The sequence below is a fragment of the Silurus aristotelis genome (assembly GCF_946808225.1).
Source record: "Silurus aristotelis genome assembly, chromosome: 9".
Taxonomy (NCBI): Eukaryota; Metazoa; Chordata; class Actinopteri; order Siluriformes; family Siluridae; genus Silurus; species Silurus aristotelis.
This window is the reverse complement of record NC_139582.1, coordinates 24,160,027-24,178,370: the sequence shown is the minus strand read 5'-3', so window position 1 is coordinate 24,178,370 and position 18,344 is coordinate 24,160,027. Positions and strand designations below refer to the sequence as shown.

At 43.3% G+C, this 18,344-nt stretch overlaps 1 protein-coding gene across 1 annotated transcript; it reads right to left on the bottom strand.

Moving 5' to 3' along the window:
- Positions 1-12,965: 12,965 nt before the first annotated feature.
- Positions 12,966-13,626, bottom strand: LOC310731539 (polyadenylate-binding protein 4-like). The gene is made up of 3 exons (XM_083551204.1): positions 13,512-13,626; positions 13,268-13,383; positions 12,966-13,150 (listed from the first exon to the last, which is right to left on the bottom strand). Exons 1-3 carry the CDS (start codon positions 13,578-13,580, stop codon positions 12,967-12,969), a joined length of 369 nt encoding a protein of 122 aa, XP_083407330.1. The 5' UTR covers positions 13,581-13,626; the 3' UTR covers position 12,966.
- Between the last annotated feature and the right edge of the window lie 4,718 nt (positions 13,627-18,344).

Here is an 18,344-nt window from a genome sequence, read left to right as displayed (position 1 = left end):
GTGTGGTTTTGTAAACATAAAATATTATAATCAATAAGCATATAAAAACCACGCTTTAATAATAAGTAAGATTATTACATGAAATATTAATCACTATAAAGTTGTCAGTCTCACACTGCCCTCTAGTGGCACTATCAGGACTTTTTTTTTTTTTTTTTTGCTTAATTCTGTACAAATATTAATCCTGTTTTGTTGTCTAGTTACATGTAATGATCTGTTATAAAGCAAGATATTTTTCTTAATAATGTTAAACTGTCTAAATGAAGAATTTATAGTCTGTGAAAGTATCTGCTCTTTATACCAACTCAAATATATATATATATATCTCCTCCGCGGTTTGGAATCCTCTGATGAGGACTGGATTCCATGTGTTAGCAAACACCCGGAAAAGCGGCTCAAGCGCTCAGACTCTGGAGACGTAGCACCAGCTTCAGGTTCACCAGTAAGAGGGGGAGGAAAAAAGAGAGCCAGAAAAAGCAAATCAGCACCAGTGTCTACCTCAACACATGAAGAAAGTTGGAAAGACATGACAGACGAGGATGTCACACCCCAACCAGCAGTCTTCAGACCCTTCTGGACACCAGGCCCACAGCTGATTGCTACAGCACCATACACTGTGCTCCAGTTATTCCAGTTGTTCTTTTTGACAATGGAGATGCAGACACTGTTGAAGAACACAAATGCATATGGAGCCAAGCAGCACAATGGCCAAAAATGAAAGCACTATGAAAGACTTGAATTCGCTGCTGAGAAACCGCTGTAAGAGCAATTTTCATCCCCACCAGAACATTGCCATCGACGAGAGGATGGTGGCACCAAAATGCAGAAATGGCCTGAAGCAACATATGAAAGGCAAATCGACAAAGTGGGGATACAACCTGTTGTTCTGGCAGACTCATACTGTGCGTACACATGGGACTTATTTGTGTATGAGGGCGTCACCAGATGCACAAACACACAGCAATGGACCAAGCTACGACTCTGTCATGGAACTTGTTGATGTGAAGATGTTGGGAACAGGCTACAAACTGTTTGTGGACAATTTCTACACAAGCTCAGCACTGTTCAGAGATCTACTAAAAAATAACATCTGGGCTTGTGGGACTGTCCAGGCAAACATGCTTGGCTACCCTAGAAGCACAATCAACAAACTTCCAAAAAAGCTTCTTGTGGTACTCGCTGGCTGAGAGACGGGGACCTGGTGTTTGTTAAAGATGTTCTCGACCATTCACAAAGGCATTGAAGCAAGCATGGTGCACATGAAGGTCAAAGGTCATGGTATACAGTGGACAACCGTCAATGAACATGTTCCAGATTGTGTTGTGGATTACAACAGTTTAGCAGAAAGTATTTAGCAATGTAACTTTAGCTAGTTCATATTTTACATTTAAACAATCTTACCTTGCTTTCAGAGAGTTGTACCTGTATATAAAAAAATATATATTTATTGCGGGGTAAATGTTTTTTCAAGGCACTTTAGCATCTAAATAATTCTATCTCTTAGAGGATTATCAAGTATAGATGTTGGATAGTAAAACCCAGAGTGTCTTCTGTTCACAGATACATAAACTGTGAATGTTGACCAAATTATTTAGCAAACATTACTGTTTTATATTTGGGAAGGTCAATTCTGAGAACGTGCCTCGGATGGGGGAGAGAGAAAAGGACTACACATAGTCTCAGAAAAATGTTTACAGGACACTCGTTTCTCGTGGTATTTTATATGAATTAGAAACACATGTGGCTTTCAAACTATTAGTTTTCTGGATTGCTCCAGGACTGACTTCATGGATTTATTTGTGAAATAACAAAAGGTTTAGTGCGGTGTACTATTTAATATTTACTTTAGCGTCTATAGATTTTTATGTTTTTGAGGTTTGTGAGATATCTAAATTGTTTATGTAACAAAGTTGTCAGGATCTGTTAACATTTAAATTTAAGTAGGTCATTTTCAGCTGTGTAATGTATTGTCATTTTGACAATGTTTCTCTAAGTGGTGCTCCGGCCTTCGTAATTGATGCTATGACTCCTCCTACTTTGTATATGCACTGCAGTACCTAATAAAGAACCGGGCATGTCTTGTTACTGAAGCTGTGTGTCAGTCGCATTACTTTACAAGCTGTAAGTCCCAAAAGCAGAGGGGGGAATGCCAGAAGGTTAATATAATGAACCAAAAGTTTCAGCACAGGTTTATTAGTGCATTGGTGCACTATGTTGTTGCATACACGACATCGGTCCAGTGCATTACACTACTCCTTCACAGCTCCAGGAACATCATAAATATCCTATAGACTCTGAACAGACAAATGTGTGTGAACCAGTGTGCTAAACACTAACAATGGCCACTTTAAATCATTTATGATTCAGCATCACACACCAAAACATAGGATGTTCTCCCTGGGAACAGAATCAGTGACATAAACTGCAAATGAAAACAAACAAAAACATACAGATTACATTTCATTCATCTCCGGCTAGTAAATCCCCTTGTCTAAACAGGAAACAACTTTAGGTCAGCTTTCTTTCCAATGTGTGTATATATACGTGTCTGGTGCCTGCAATAAACCACAGAAGAACATTTGCTGTGTGTAATTCTTCCCTGAATTCAGAAAGGCACTACGGGCATCGCAGGTCGTATGGAAAACCTCTCCAAGAATTAAGTTTTGTTTGGGCATGATAAAAATCTAACATATAATATAATCCTTCATCTTCACCACTCCAATCGAGGCCTTTATGGCCTGTCTTACCGTCATCATCAAACATGGCAACATACAAAGTACAATTCCAACAATCAATACAAGAATCAATCCTAAAACAAAATAGTGTTCAACACTCGTAAACAAACTCTTAATCTTCTCAAAAAAACTTTGTTCAGCATTGTTTCAAGTTCTCCAAGACATCATGAGACAACTGTTTCTCAGTGCTTGTTCAATATGTCTATCAGCAGTATTATCAGGTATACATAACAGTTTCTTCTCACTGAATAATGTATTCAAAGAGTATAAGGAGTGTAATTACAACTATGCACATATTGTTATAGAATTTAGACCTAGAGCAGGTATCAGGTAAACAAAGCTAAACAAAGCAGTCAAGTTAGTCAGATCTTCACCCCGGAGGTGGCCCCTTTTCTACTATAAAGAAAGGATCTTTCCGTGGGCTCTCAACTGTTTCAGCCCTGAATACTCACTTAGGTAGGCTTCTTAGGCCAACAGACCAATTAGTGCACAAATTAAGTGGGTGCTGTTTTTTGTATCCACTGTGGCTGATAATCAGTCATAACTCCAGTTCTGGTAACAGCTAGAACAGTCGCTGGACCCAGATACTTCGGCTCACCGACCTTGGTAGGCTTCAGACTTCGTATCAGGACCTGCTGATTAGGCACAAAAGGGTGTGCTGGCTTATCTGCGGGCAGAGGAAGCGCAGCATTGAGACATCAGCATTGATAGAATTAAATTTTTCAACCAGGGCAGAAACGTAGTTGTCCATCATCGCGTCCAGGTTACTTATGGAAGAAATGCCAGTGCGTCCCCTGACCCATGGGGTCGGGAAAGGCTTTAACATAAAACTTTCAGAAGGTTAGTTTTGTTAAAGATAGGGTCATTCTCATTTCTGTGAGTACTACCAGGAGAACAACAGTCCAATTTCGGCCTGTTTCAATGCAGTCTTTAATAACGTTCCTTAATGGTTCTGTTTGTTCTCTCTACCACTCCAGCTGACTGTATGTCAATTCAAGTCAAGTCAAGTTTATTTATATAGCGCAGATGTTCTGGAGCACAAGGTTATTATGTGAGACGTGTTATGTGTAGGTTTTGCTGAAAAGATATGTTTTTAATCTGCACTTAAACTGGGTGAGTGTGTCTAAACCCCGAACACTGTCAGGAAGACTATTCCAGAGTTTAGGAGCTAAATGTGAAAATGCTCTACCGCCTTTAGTGGACTTTGCTATTCTAGGAATTACTAGAAGCCCAGAGTTTTGAGATCTCAGGGAGCGTGACGGATTGTAGGGTGTTAAAAGACTGGAGAGATACATGGGAGCCAAACAATTTAGTGCTTTATAAGTAAGAAGTAGTAGTTTGTAGTCTATTCAAAACTTAACAGGAAGCCAATGTAGGGACGATAAGATTGGGGTTATGTGATCATATTTTCTTGACCTAGTAAGAACTCTTGCTGCTGCATTCTGAACTAACCGAAGCTTTTTTATTAATGATGCAGGACATCCACCTAGTAATGCATTACAATAGTCTATTCTGGAGGTCATGAACGCATGGACGAGCTTCTCTGCATCAGATATAGACAACATGTTTCTTATCTTAGAAATATTTCTAAGGTGAAAGAAGGCTGTTTTTGTAACTTGGTTGATATGATTTTTGAAAAGATAAGTCGCTGTCTAAAATAACTCCCAGGTCTATTACTGTTGAACTAGTGGTTACAGAACATCCGTCTAAATGCAGGTTGGGATGCTGGAGCTTCTGTATACCGATACACCTTTATATACACCGATATACCTTTGACCTTCATTTTGGGCCGATGAGCAAAATCTCCATCTTATCAGAATTTAAAAGTAGAAAGTTATGGGTCATTCAATCTCTTATTTCCTTAACACACTCAGTTATCCGGGTTAATTGAGCTGTATCGCCTGGTTTAGATTAGATGTATAGCTGGGTATTATCAGCATAACAATGGAAGCTAATTCCATGCCTTCTAATAATATTTCCTAAGGGAAGCATGTATATTGTAAAGAGCAGGGGTCCTAGAACTGAACCTTGTGGCACGCCATAATTCACTAGCATTAGCCTGGATAGCTCTCCATTTAAATCTACGAAATAATAACGATCGGACAGGTAGGATTTAAACCAGCTTAATGCCTGTCCCTGAATGCCGATGTAATTTTGTAAGCGATCTAGGAGAAAATCATGATCTATAGTGTCGAACGCAGCACCAAGATCTAGTAAAACTAACAGCGAGATGAAGCCTTGGTCTGAAGCTAAAAACAGGTCATTAGTGATTTTAACTAGGGCAGACTGTGGGTAATAAAAATGTGCTATGGGCTTTCCATCAGCTGTTTTAAAGTCTCTTTGCGTCCATGTTTCGGCTAAATCATGCACAACATAAGCATATTTTAGAATCAGTGTATATAGTCACTACTTTACCTTCAGACAACTGACATGCTCTTGTAAGTGCCACTAACTCTGCAGCTTGTGCTGATGTGTATGGTAATGATTTAGCTTCAACTATTACATCAGGTAATCTTACAACCGCATATCCACATAAATACACACCATCAGAAGGTTTTGAACATGAACCATCTACATATAGACAATCCCCCTCTTCCAGGGCCGTATCTAAAAGATCGGGCCTACAAGGGGTCTCTTGTTCAATGTGTATAAGGCAATCATGTGCATCGTCAAAACCATCTAAGTCAATATCGTCTAGCAGATCACGCAAAGCTACTACAGCTGAATGTGGCTGAGAAGAGGCTTAATAGTTAAGTTTTCCGTTGCCAAGAGTGTGGTTTCATAACCAGATACGCTGTGCTGTCATGTGTGTTTAGGTTGTGTAAAACAGCTGTTACCTGATGTGAGGTGTACAATATCAAAGGATGTGACAGCACCGTTTTCTCAGCATCTCGGACCATCAGAGCCACAGCAGCCACCGCACGCAAGCACGAGGGCAACCCTTGTGCTATGTTGTCTAAAAAATTGGAAAGATACTCAACAGGGCAATATCTGTCACCGTGTTCCTGGGCTAGGATCCCCGCAGCCGTACCACCACGTTCGTGCACATAGAGGTGAAAAGGTTTAGTATAACTCGGCTAAAGAGTCAACAAAACCCTGAGGAAGACAGGTCCAGGTAAATTGACGTCCCCTATAGGTAAACACGAAAAGCGTCTGCGTCTCTGAGGCCAAAGGGGCACTGAAAAAAGCAGAACAATGATCAATCAGAGTAAAAAATCTGTGAGTCGCTGGTATAGAATTAACAATAATAGCTACATCGGGCACCAAAGGAGCTAACGGAATAACTAATTTATTAATCTCACGTAAATCTTGTGTTAGCCTCCAGCTTTTTTTTATCTGCCTTCAAGAAGGGATTAATCTGTGTGTTACAAGGTGAATGTGTCTTGATCAAAACACCTTGTGACTATAAATTGTTAATAACTGGAGCAATGCCAACATTTTTCTTTTTCTACGATAGATATTGTTTAACAAAAACCGGATGGTGGGTTTTCATGAGTGCATGATATGGTTTTACCTGGATTAAGCCTGCCTCGTCTTTGTGAGAGGCCCATAATTAAGGGTTAACTTCACCTAAATTTGGTTCATCAGGCAGGACGTCTGTACTACCCTTGAAGAAATCTCCCGGATGTGGCTGTGGCTCGGTTGAGAGCATGAGGACAGAAGGAAAAGACAGTGAAACATTGGTTTCAAAAAACAGATTTTCCATTTCCATTTTATGCATCATATCTCTTCCTAAAAGGTTTAAAGGCAAGTTTGGAATTATTGTAAAGCTTTAAAAAAAATGATAAAAATTTGTACCAGTCAGTGTCACCACAGGCAAAAGGTGAGTCACAGGACATGAATTTGGAACCCTATCTATTCCCTAATAGATAAACTTTCCCTTTTTCCTAGGACCTCCTCCTTGAGTTTTGTGCTGAGGCTGGAATGCACCACTCCCTGTTGCAGTGCAGAGCATAACGGGTTAACTAAACCTGGAGCATAGTAGAAACCTCTAGCAGCATCTAAATCTCTGGAAAAAAGTATCTAGATGTGACACAATTTCACTCCATAATGCCAAATGGTCTAAATAAGGATTAGTCCAGTAACGGCACAATTTCTATACATCCAATCTTTGGGATTTTCTTCCGGCAGTAAGCGAGAAATGTCATGCCCCAACTTCTTTACACAGAACAAAGAACAGATACACAACATTTAACACTCAGACAATACAGCTGCGCTAGGCACCAGGTGGATTGCAGTCTTTAAACAAAAAGGATAATCCAGTCTCTCCAATTGGAATTACAAATTTTCTAAGTTAGGAGAAAAAAATAGACTATAAAGCTAAAACAAAAGTATTTTCAAAATGTTCCTTTTTCTTTAGTTCCTTTTCACTTTTCTCTCTTTTTTTATTTTTTTTTTATTTTTTTTATCAATTTATTTATTTATTTATTTATCTATTTTTTTCGGGTATATAAAAATTATCGTGGATACTTTTAGATACTTCAGACAATATTGCCTATATTAGACAGACCGTAAAAAACGTCTTCTAATCTTGCATCTTACGTCTAAAAACATTGTCGCGACAGAATCATCCCACCAAAGGAAATTGTTATCATTAATTAAACAATTAATGCATAACCAAGTCACAAACACACATGCAGCCCTTTTGGCTAGCAAATGGGAAAATCCTCACAAACAAGGAAGTATCCTAAAACTTACCTTGATGCGTGATCTCCCTTCGGATATTGCCGGAAAGTATCTTGCTTCTGACACCAAAACTTTTTATCAGTTTTAATAAAAACTGATTTTTATCATGCCCAAACGAAACTTAATTCTTGGAGAGGTTTTCCATTCGACCTGCGATGCCCGTGGTGCCTTTCTGATATCAGGGAAGAATCACACAGCACACAGCAAATGTTCTTCTTCAGTTTATTGCAGGCAGCAGACACGTGTATATATACACACATTGGATATACTATAGATAGATAGATAGATAGATAGATAGATAGATAGATAGATAGATAGATAGATAGATAGATAGATAGATAGATAGATAGATAGATAGATAGATAGATAGATAGATAGATAGATAGATAGATAGGTATTAATGGGTTCCCCTTTTAAGTCTGGTTCCTCTCAAAGTTTCTTCCTCATAACATCTAAGGGAGTTTTTTCATTGCCACAGTCACCATGGCTGCTCATCAGGGATAAATACATATTACTTGTACAACTCTTAAATTCTGTAAAGCTGATTTGAAACGATGTCTGTTGTGAAAAGCGCTATAGAAATAAACTTGACTTAAATTCAGAATTGATTTCAGCTTCATGTCACGTTGGAACTTAAATCAGTATTTTTGTAAATTTAAAGGAGGAAACAGAATTAGAATGAACAGCTGCTGGAGGTTTTTATCGGCTCCTTAACACAATAAAGTTTCGATACTATGATGTTTGTTGCTGGTTTCAGGAAAATATACATTTACATTTTGTCTTTCATGTATGTGTATCACAATTACTTGACAAGTTTCTATTTAAGTTCTTATAAAATTACAAAAAATCACGATTCAGACCACTTGAAAGCATTTACATTGTTGAAGTCTTTATTTTTATATTATTAATAATAATAAAATAATAGTAATAACAAACAAACTGAATGTATAAAAAAGAAATAATACAAGGAAATATACTATATATATATATATATATATATATATATATATATATATATATATATATATATATATATATATACAATAAATATATTTTATGTACCTCTCCTTGAACTGCCACCTTAACGTGGTGGAGGGGTTTGAGTACCCGAATGACCCTAGGAGCTATGTTGTCCGGGGCTATATGCCCCTGGTAGGGTCTCCCAAGGCAAACAGGTCCTGGGCGACGGGTCAGACTAAGAGCGGTTCAAAACCCCTTATGAGAGATACTACATCAGGGACCGTGACGTCGCCCGGTATGGCGCAGCCGGGGCCCCACCCTGGAGCCAGGCCCGGGGTTGGGGCTCGTATGCGAGCGCCTGGTGGCCGGGCCTTCCCCCACAGGGTCCGGCCGGGCTCAGCCCGAAGGAGGGACATGGGGCCGCCTTCCAGTGGGCTCACCACCTGCAGGAGGGACCGTAAGGGGCCGGTGCTAACAGGATCGGGCAGCAGTCGAAGGTGGAGGCCTCGACAACCCAATCCCTGGACACGGAAGCTAGCTCTAGGGACGTGGAATGTCACCTCGCTGGCGGGGAAGGAGCCTGAGATTGTGCGTGAGGTTGAGAGGTTCCGACAAGAGATAGTCGGGATCACCTCTACGCACGGCCTGGGCTCTGGAACCACACTCCTCGAGAGAGGATGGACTCTTTACAACTCTGGAGCTGCCCATGGTGAAAGGCGTCGGGCTGGTGTGGGTTTGCTTATAGCCATGTGTTGGAGTTTACCCCGGTGAACGAGAGGGTCGTTTCCCTGCGCCTACGGGTCGGGGATAGGTCTCTCACTGTCGTGTGTGCCTACGGGCCAAACGGCAGTATAGAGTACCCGGCCTTCTTGGGGTCTCTGGGAGGGGTGCTGGACAGTGCTCCGACTGGGGACTCCGTCGTTCTACTAGGAGACTTCAATGCACACCTGGGCAGCGACAGTGACACCTGGAGGGGCGTGATTGAGAGGAACGGCCCCCCTGATCTGAACCCCAGCGGTGTTCAGTTATTGGACTTCTGTGCTAGTTACAGTTTGTCCATAACGAACACCATGTTCAAGCATAAGGGTGTCCATCAGTACACGTGGCACGTTTACACCCTAGGCCGTAGGTCGATGATCGACTTTGTGGTCGTTTCATCTTACCTGCGGCCGTATGTCTTGGACACTCGGGTAAAGAGAGGGGCGGATCTGTCAACTGATCACCACCTGGTGGTGAGTTGGATCCGATGGCGGGGGAGGAAGCTGGACAGATTAGGCAGACCCAAGCGTACTGTGAGGGTCTGCTGGGAACGTTTGGCCGAGCCTCCTGTCAGAGAGATCTTCAACTCCCACCTCCGGCGGAGCTTTGACCAGATCCCGAGGGAGGCTGGAGATATTGAGTCCGAGTGGACCATGTTCTCCACCTCCATTGTCGAAGCGGCCGCTCGGAGCTGTGGCAGTAAGGTCTCCGGTGCCTGTCGAGGCGGCAATCCCCGAACCCGGTGGTGGAAACCGGAAGTAAGGGATGCCGTCAAGCTGAAGAAGGAGTCCTACCTGGCCTGGTTGGCTTGTGGGACTCCTGAGGCAGCTGACGGGTACCGGCAGGCCAAGCGAACTGCAGCCCGGGTGGTTATCGAGGCAAAAACTCGGGCCTGGGAGGAGTTCGGTGAGGCCATGGAGAAGGACTATCGCTGGCCTCGAAGAGATTCTGGCAAACCGTCCGGCGCCTCAGGAGGGGAAAGCAGTGCCCCACCAATGCTGTTTACAGTAGAGGTGGGGAGCTGTTGACCTCAACTGGGGATGTCGTTGGACGGTGGAAGGAATACTTCGAGGATCTCCTCAATCCCGCCGTCACGTCTTCCATTGAGGAAGCAGAGGCTGAGGGCTCAGAGGCGGACTCGTCCATCACCCAAGCTGAAGTCACCGAGGTAGTAAAGAAACTCCTCGGTGGCAGGGCACCGGGGGTGGATGAGATCCGCCCTGAGTACCTCAAGTCTCTGGATGTTGTGGGGCTGTCTTAGCTGACACGCCTCTGCAGCATCGCGTGGCGGTCAGGGACAGTGCCTCTGGAATGGCAGACCGGGGTGGTGGTCCCTCTTTTTAAGAAGGGGGACCGGAGGGTGTGTTCCAACTATAGGGGGATCACACTTCTCAGCCTACCTGGGAAAGTCTATGCCAGGGTACTGGAGAGGAGAATACGGCCGATAGTAGAACCTCGGATTCAGGAGGAACAATGTGGTTTTCGTCCAGGCCGTGGAACACTGGACCAGCTCTATACCCTCTACAGGGTGCTGGAGGGTTCATGGGAGTTTGCCCAACCAGTCCACATGTGCTTTGTGGATTTGGAAAAGGCATTCGACTGTGTCCCTCGCGGCGGCCTGTGGAGGGTGCTCCGGGAGTATGGGGTCGGGGGCCCTTTACTAAGGGCTGTCCGGTCCCTGTATGACCGAAGCAGGAGCTTGGTTCGCATTGCCGGCAGTAAGTCAGACTTGTTCCCGGTGCATGTTGGACTCCGGCAGGGCTGCCCTTTGTCACCGGTTCTGTTCATAATTGTTATGGACAGAATTTCTAGGCGCAGCCAGGGGTCGGAGGGTGTCCGGTTTGGTGACGACACGATTTCGTCTTTGCTCTTTGCAGATGATGTTGTCGTGTTGGCTTCATCAGACCAGGACCTTCAGCATGCACTGGGACGGTTTGCAGCCGAGTGTGAAGCGGCTGGGATGAGAATCAGCACCTCCAAATCCGAGGCCATGGTCCTCAGTCGGAAAAGGGTGGCTTGCCCACTTCAGGTTGGTGGGGAGTTCCTGCCGCAAGTGGAGGAGTTTAAGTATCTTGGGGTTTTGTTCACGAGTGAGGGAAGGGTGGAACGGGAGATTGACAGACGGTGCAGCTTCTGCAGTAATGCGGTCGATGTACCGGTCTGTTGTGGTGAAGAAGGAGCTGAGCCGCAAGGCGAAACTTTCGATTTACCGGTCAATCTATGTTCCTACTCTCACCTATGGTCATGAGCTCTGGGTCATGACCGAAAGGACAAGATCCCGGATACAGGCGGCCGAAATGTGCTTCCTCCGCAGGGTGGCTGGGTGATCCCTTAGAGATAGGGTGAGAAGCTTAGTCACTCGGGAGGAGCTCAGAGTAGATCCGCTGCTCCTCCACATCGAGAGGGGTCAGCTGAGGTGGCTCGGGCATCTGTTCCGGATGCCTCCTGGACGCCTTCCTGGGAAGGTGTTCCGGGCGCGTCCCACTGGGAGGAGACCCCGGGGAAGACCTAGGACACGCTGGAGAGACTATGTCTCCCGGCTGGCCTAGGAACGCCTTGGTGTCCCCCCGGAAGAGCTGGAAGAAGTGTCTAGGGAGAGGGAAGTCTGGGCATCTTTGCTTAGACTGCTGCCCCCGCGACCCGGCATCGGATAAGCGGGAGAAGATGGATGGATGGATGGATATTCTATGTATATGGTTATTTAACATTAAAAATAAAAAAAGATTAATAATTATTTATTTTTCTTTGTACCAAAGAGCATCTTTAGAGTTTCCTGAAAGAGAAATTAAAAGGGGTTTCAAGCCACACTGTGTGTGTGTGTGTGTGTGTGTGTGTGTGTGTGTGTGTGTGTGAAAATGATGTTGAGTATCACATGAACAATTTGCAGTGCATAATCTAGTTTTAAGGAATGATACTCACCGGCTTGACTCCTGCTTCTCCTGCCTTTAGGAACATATCCATTTTATCCACCTGCACACCAACACACACATACGATTCTATCACACGTGTGTCACATGCATATAAAGAGTGAATAGAGGAGTGATTATAAATAGATGTAAATAAGGAATCGGTGGGTGGGGTTTTGTTTCCACATGGCCAAAGCAAAATTATCATTTTAATATCGACAGTTCATCAGAAATCAAACACTTTAAATATTTTTAGAATAGACACTCATTACAACCACTTATTACAAATCATTCCTAAATATAATAATAATAACTGTGTTTGTATGTGTGTGTGTGCTCACTTTGGCATGCAGGACATCAGGATCTGCAATCATGTTAATGATATTAAAGTTGTTTTCACTCTGCACCAGCAACCATGAAATTTTATTTGCATCCTTTGGGTGAATTTTCTCTACCAGAGGTAACAGGTGATCATCTGCGCAGAGAGAGATAGAGAGAGAGAGAGAGAGAGAGAGAGAGAGAGAGAGAGAGAGAGAGAGAGAGAGAGAGACAAAAGTGTACATTAGCCATTATTTTGTGTTTGTGTTGGTAAGTGTGTGTGATACTCACGAGCCATCTGGATCTGCATTTCAAAATCGGCAGACTCCAGCATATAGATAGTCAAGCGCTTTTGAGGTGGAGGAGCCATCGGTACATCCTGCACACATACAACATTATTATTATTAAAATTATACATTTAGTTTTTGTTGCTTTATTTTTTTCAAAAGAAGAACAATATAACTAATAAATATAGTTATGGTTTTGTGTGTGTGTGCGTGTGTGCGTGTGTTTTGTGCTTTACTTACAAATGCTGACGGCGCTTTAACTGAAGTTTGAACTTGAAATGAAGCTGTTTTTTCTTCCACAGCTGGAACTTGAGCTTAAGCTGGCTTCTCTGCCACAGCTGGATCTTGAGCTGGTTTCTCTTCCACAGCTGACGCTTTAGCTGGAGCTGGTTTCTCCACCACATCTGGAGCTTGAGCTGGAGCTGGTTGCAGGTGGAACTGAGTGTGGTGGTTCCCTTCAGCCTTGCGCTCCTTATGGGACTTAAAGTGTTCGATGGAGCTGTTACACAACACAAACACTGCTGTTAGTTTTTATGCCTACACCACCAAGATTACCCCGATCATGAATGAAATATGTCCCATATGTCCAAACCCACCCTTTATATCAATAGCTTACACTTTATGGTCGTTGAAGAGTTTGCCGTCAAGTCTCTCCTTTGCCACATTCGCCGCCTCTGGAGACTCAAACTGGACGTAGGCATACCCTTTTGTTTCTGTCTTGTAAGTGACAACCTTCAGGAGAGACACGTCATGCCAACAAACAATTTATATCAAACAGAACTAATACAGGACTTTAGTATAATAGCTGCTAATTATGCTTTACAGATGCTCTTCAGATCCAAACAATACGAAGCACAAACCTTGCATGACAGGACATTCCCAAAAACCGAAAAGAGGTCAAAAAGGGTCATGCTGTCAATCGTCGTCATGTCCAAGATTCTGATAAACAAGTTCCCGACACCGCTCTTCCTCAAGGTGGAATCCCTCTGAGACCACATGACTCTCATGGGCCGCCCCATTAAGAGTTGCCAATGCTCGCTCAGTGTTTTGTGGCAGTAAGCGAATGGTCCTTGTGGTTCTACCATCAGTTGTGTGTTTATGTAACAAGAACTGGGAAACTTTCTATATTTTAGCCACTGGATTATTGAGACGCACACTGTTTTATTTGAGAGGAGTCCTAGAAAATGACCTCCAGATGACCCCAGGTTATTTAAAATAAAGATGTAAATATCAGACTTTACTAAAGGGTTTATGTATCAGACAGTAGCAGGGATGCTCTTGTGGTGGAGAACTCAATAACTCTCTAGAATAGAACATGAATATGCAAATTGAGCCACAACATTAGTTGGTTTATTTAGTAGCGGGGCACAGTGTCACATGGTTCTACATCACCTCCATTCTGCATGAACGTACAGCTAGTAAACTCGCCTACAATACTGATGTCCTCTAACACTTTTGCTTCAACTATGAAAAAAAGAACTGATTACTTGTTGATTTAGTTAATGAATTTATAAGGAATTTGTCCCACTAGATTACACTGACACTGACACTGGCAGTAAAATACATGAAAAGCACTGGTTCGGCTCGGCATAAAGAGCCGTCATGGGACAAAACACTTGGCCTTGCTGTGACCATCACCATAATCAGTTTGGGGGCATCAGGAAAGTCTGCAGAAAAAAAAAAAAACGTTACCACAGACTGAAAATACACTGTTTAGATCAAATACGTCATCAAAAACAAGACACAATTGTCTTTTTTCTCTTTATGTTTCTTACTTCATTGTAGAAAACTCTTAGTAAGGAACATCTCTTTTACTCCATCACAGGTCTGCACATGCAACAACTGCACTGTAACATCATCACTTCTACAGGAGTTCTTCTACAGCTTACCGGTAAGTGTGCCATTACTGCCATCTAGCGGATAATTTACAAATACACTCTCCAATACACTTAGATGAAGTGGTAGATGGTGTACCTAGGAAAGAACGATTGGTGATTGGGGCAGACTTTAATGGGCATGTAGGTGAAGGGAACAGAGGTGATGAGGAGGTGATGGGTAGGTATGGTTTTAAGGAGAGGAATGTGGAAGGGCAGATGGTGGTAGATTTTGCTAAAAGGATGGAAATGGCAGTGGTGAACACGTATTTTAAGAAGAAGGAGGATCATAGGGTGACGTATAAGAGTGGAGGAAGGTGCACACAGGTGGATTATCTTCTGTGTAGGAGATGCAACCTGAAGGAGATTGGAGACTGTAAGGTGTTGGCGGGGGACAGTGTAGCTAGACAGCATCGGATGGTGGTCTGTAGGATGGTTTTGGAGGCGAAGAAGAAGAGGAGGAAAGTAAGGTTTGAAAGAAGAATAAGATGGTGGAAACTGAAGGAGGAAGAGTGTAGTGTGAGGTTCAGGGAAGAGGTCAGACAGGGGCTTGGTGGTGGTGAAGAGGTGCCGGATGATTGGGCAACTACTGCAGGAGTGATGAGGGAGGCAGCTAGAAAAGTACTTGGTGTGACATCTGGAAATAGCAAGACAAGGAGACGTGGTGGTGAAATGAGGAAGTGCAGGAGAGCATTAGGGGAAAGAGGTTGGCAAAACAGAAGTGGGATCGACAGAGTGATGAGAAAAGTAGGCAGGAGTACCAGGAGATGCGGCAGCAGGTTAAAAGGGATGTGGCGAAAGCCAAGGAAAAGGCATATGAGGAACTGTATAAGAGGTTGGACACTAAGGAAGGAGAAAAGGATTTATACCGATTGGCCAAGCAGAGGGACCGAGCTGGGAAGGATGTACTGCAAGTTAGAGCAATAAAGGATGGAGAGGGAAATGTGTTGACTAGTGAGGAGAGTGTGTTGAGAAGATGGAGGGAGTATTTTGAGCAGCTGATGAATGAGGAAAATCAGAGAAAGAGAAGGTTGGAGGATGTGGAGTTGGTGAAGCAGGATGTAGATAGGATTAGTAAGGAGGAAGTGAGAGCAGCGATTAAGAGGATGAAGAATGGAAAGTCGGTTGGACCAGATGACATACCGGTAGAAGCGTGGAGATGTTTAGGAGAGATGGCAGTGGAGTTTTTAACCAGATTGTTTAACAGGATTCTGGAAGGGGAGAGGATGCCTGAGGAATGGAGAAGGAGTGTGCTGGTACCGATCTTTAATCATAAGGGAGATGTGCAGACCTGCAGTAACTACAGGGGAATTAAGTTGATCAGTCACACCATGAAGTTATGGGAAAGAGTAGTGGAAGCCAGGCTGAGAGAAGAGGTGACCATCTGTGAGCAACAGTATGGTTTCATGCCGAGGAAGAGCACCACAGATGCCTTATTTGCTTTGAGGATGTTGATGGAGAAGTATAGAGAAGGACAGAAGGAGCTGCATTGTGTATTTGTGGATTTAGAGAAAGCGTACGACAGGGTGCCGAGAGAGGAGTTGTGGTATTGTATGAGGAAGTCAGGTGTGTCAGAGAAGTATGTGAGGGTGGTGCAGGACATGTATGAGGACAGTGTGACGGCAGTAAAGTGTGCAGTAGGTACGACAGACTGGTTCAGGGTGAAGGTTGGACTGCATCAAGGATCGGCCCTGAGCCCTTTCCTGTTTGCAGTGGTGATGGACAGGTTGACGGACGAGGTCAGACAGGAGTCTCCCTGGACTATGATGTTTGCAGATGATATTGTGATTTGTGGTGAGAGTAGAGAGCAGGTTGAGAAGAGCCTGGAGAGGTGGAGATATGTGCTGGAGAGAAGGGGAATGAAAGTCAGTAGGAGTAAGACAGAGTACATGTGTGTGAATGAGAGGGAGGGCAGTGGAGTGATGCGGTTGCAGGGAGAAGAGGTGGAGAAGGTGGAGGAGTTCAGGTACCTGGGGTCAACAGTGCAAAGTAATGGAGAGTGTGTTAGGGAAGTAAAGAAAAGAGTGCAGGCAGGGTGGAGTGGGTGGAGAAGAGTGACAGGAGTGATTTGTGATAGAAGAGTATCTGCAAGAATGAAAGGGAAAGTTTATAGGACTGTGGTGAGACCTGCGATGTTGTATGGATTAGAGACAGTGGCATTGAGTAAAAGACAGGAGGTGGAGCTGGAGGTAGCAGAGCTGAAGATGTTGAGGTTTTCGTTGGGAGTGACGAGGATGGACAAGATTAGAAATGAGTTTATTAGAGGGACAGCACATGTAGGATGTTTTGGTGACAAGGTGAGGGAGGCGAGATTGAGATGGTTTGGACATGTGCAGAGAAGGGACATGAATTATATTGGTAGAAAAATGCTGAAGATGGAGCCACCAGGTAGGAGGAAAAGAGGAAGGCCAAGGAGGAGGTTCATGGATGTGGTGAGGGAAGACATGCAGGTAGTTGGTGTAAAAGAGGCAGATATAGAGGACAGGGTGGTATGGAGACGGATGATCCGCTGTGGCGACCCCTAATGGGAGCAGCTGAAAGAAGAAGAAGAAGACTCTCCAATACACTCATCATGACAGGTAGGCTCACACCTGTATTGTATTGTTTAGTATTGTATTGTATTGTATGCTCAAAGAAAAACAAACAAATCAAAGACAGAAAAAAAAGGGGAAAAAGAAAATGACTGTAAATTGGATTACATAGAACATGTACAAATTTAAAGCAGAAGTCAGAACAAGAAAAACACGGGACAGAACTCACTCCTTCTAGTGTGTTAAAACAAATCCAGACCTGGATGGTTGCCCAACAAGGAAAGTTCGAGACCCCCAGCATCAGCATCAGGCACAGTGAGGTCAACGGACAGCCCAAGCTACAGCCCCGGCACTTGGAGACTCACCGCAGTCGTCACCACCGCTGTATGCTGATGCACCATGTTTGTATTCAGATCTAACAGCATTTGCAAACTTCTTTTTTTTCTTGCAGTGAAGAATCACTTACACTGTTTGCTCTCTAATCAGACTGACGACATAAATGAGGTTGGAATGAACACAGAAGTGAAGTCGAAGTAGATTCTAAGTAAAACTCACAAGCATGCATGAGGTTGTTCATGGTAAGATGTTCAGCTGTGCATAGATCACTTTCTAAATGTGTGAGAGATCAGTGGAAAGATTTGGGGCCCTGGATAAAAGAATGTAAGGAAACAACATGCTGGAAACCGAACCTCAGACCCCACTGTAATGTAGAACACAGACACACAGTATGACATTAAATCAGTTCACATTTATTAACAACATCCCGACTTCCCAAGCCATGGCATAATGACACTAGACCAGGGGTGGGCAATTAATTTTTACAAGGGGCCACATGAGAAACCTGAATTGTGTCAGATGGCCACACCAACAATAATATTTTAGGGATGCACCGAAATGAAAATTCTTGGCCGAAACCAAAAACCAAAAATGAGGAAACCAAGGCCAAAACCGAAACACCGATAGAAAAGATTATGTCAATTATTAGAACCATTGCATTTATGGCTATGAGTGTGTACTAACCTCACTAAAATCAATGCATTGCAATTCAAGGAATAAATCAATTACAAAATTTTTTATTTATTATTATAAATTATTGTTATTTATTTGTTACCATTCATAGTATTGACAGACAGGCAGCGGTCAATTATTATTATCAGCGGTCTGTTAAACCAAAATAATTGACCACCGAATATTTGGAAACCCATTCAAGTGAATGGAACGTTCTAATCTACAGCATTAAGAAGAGCAGTGTAATAAATAATATTATAATATAATCATTATTATTTCC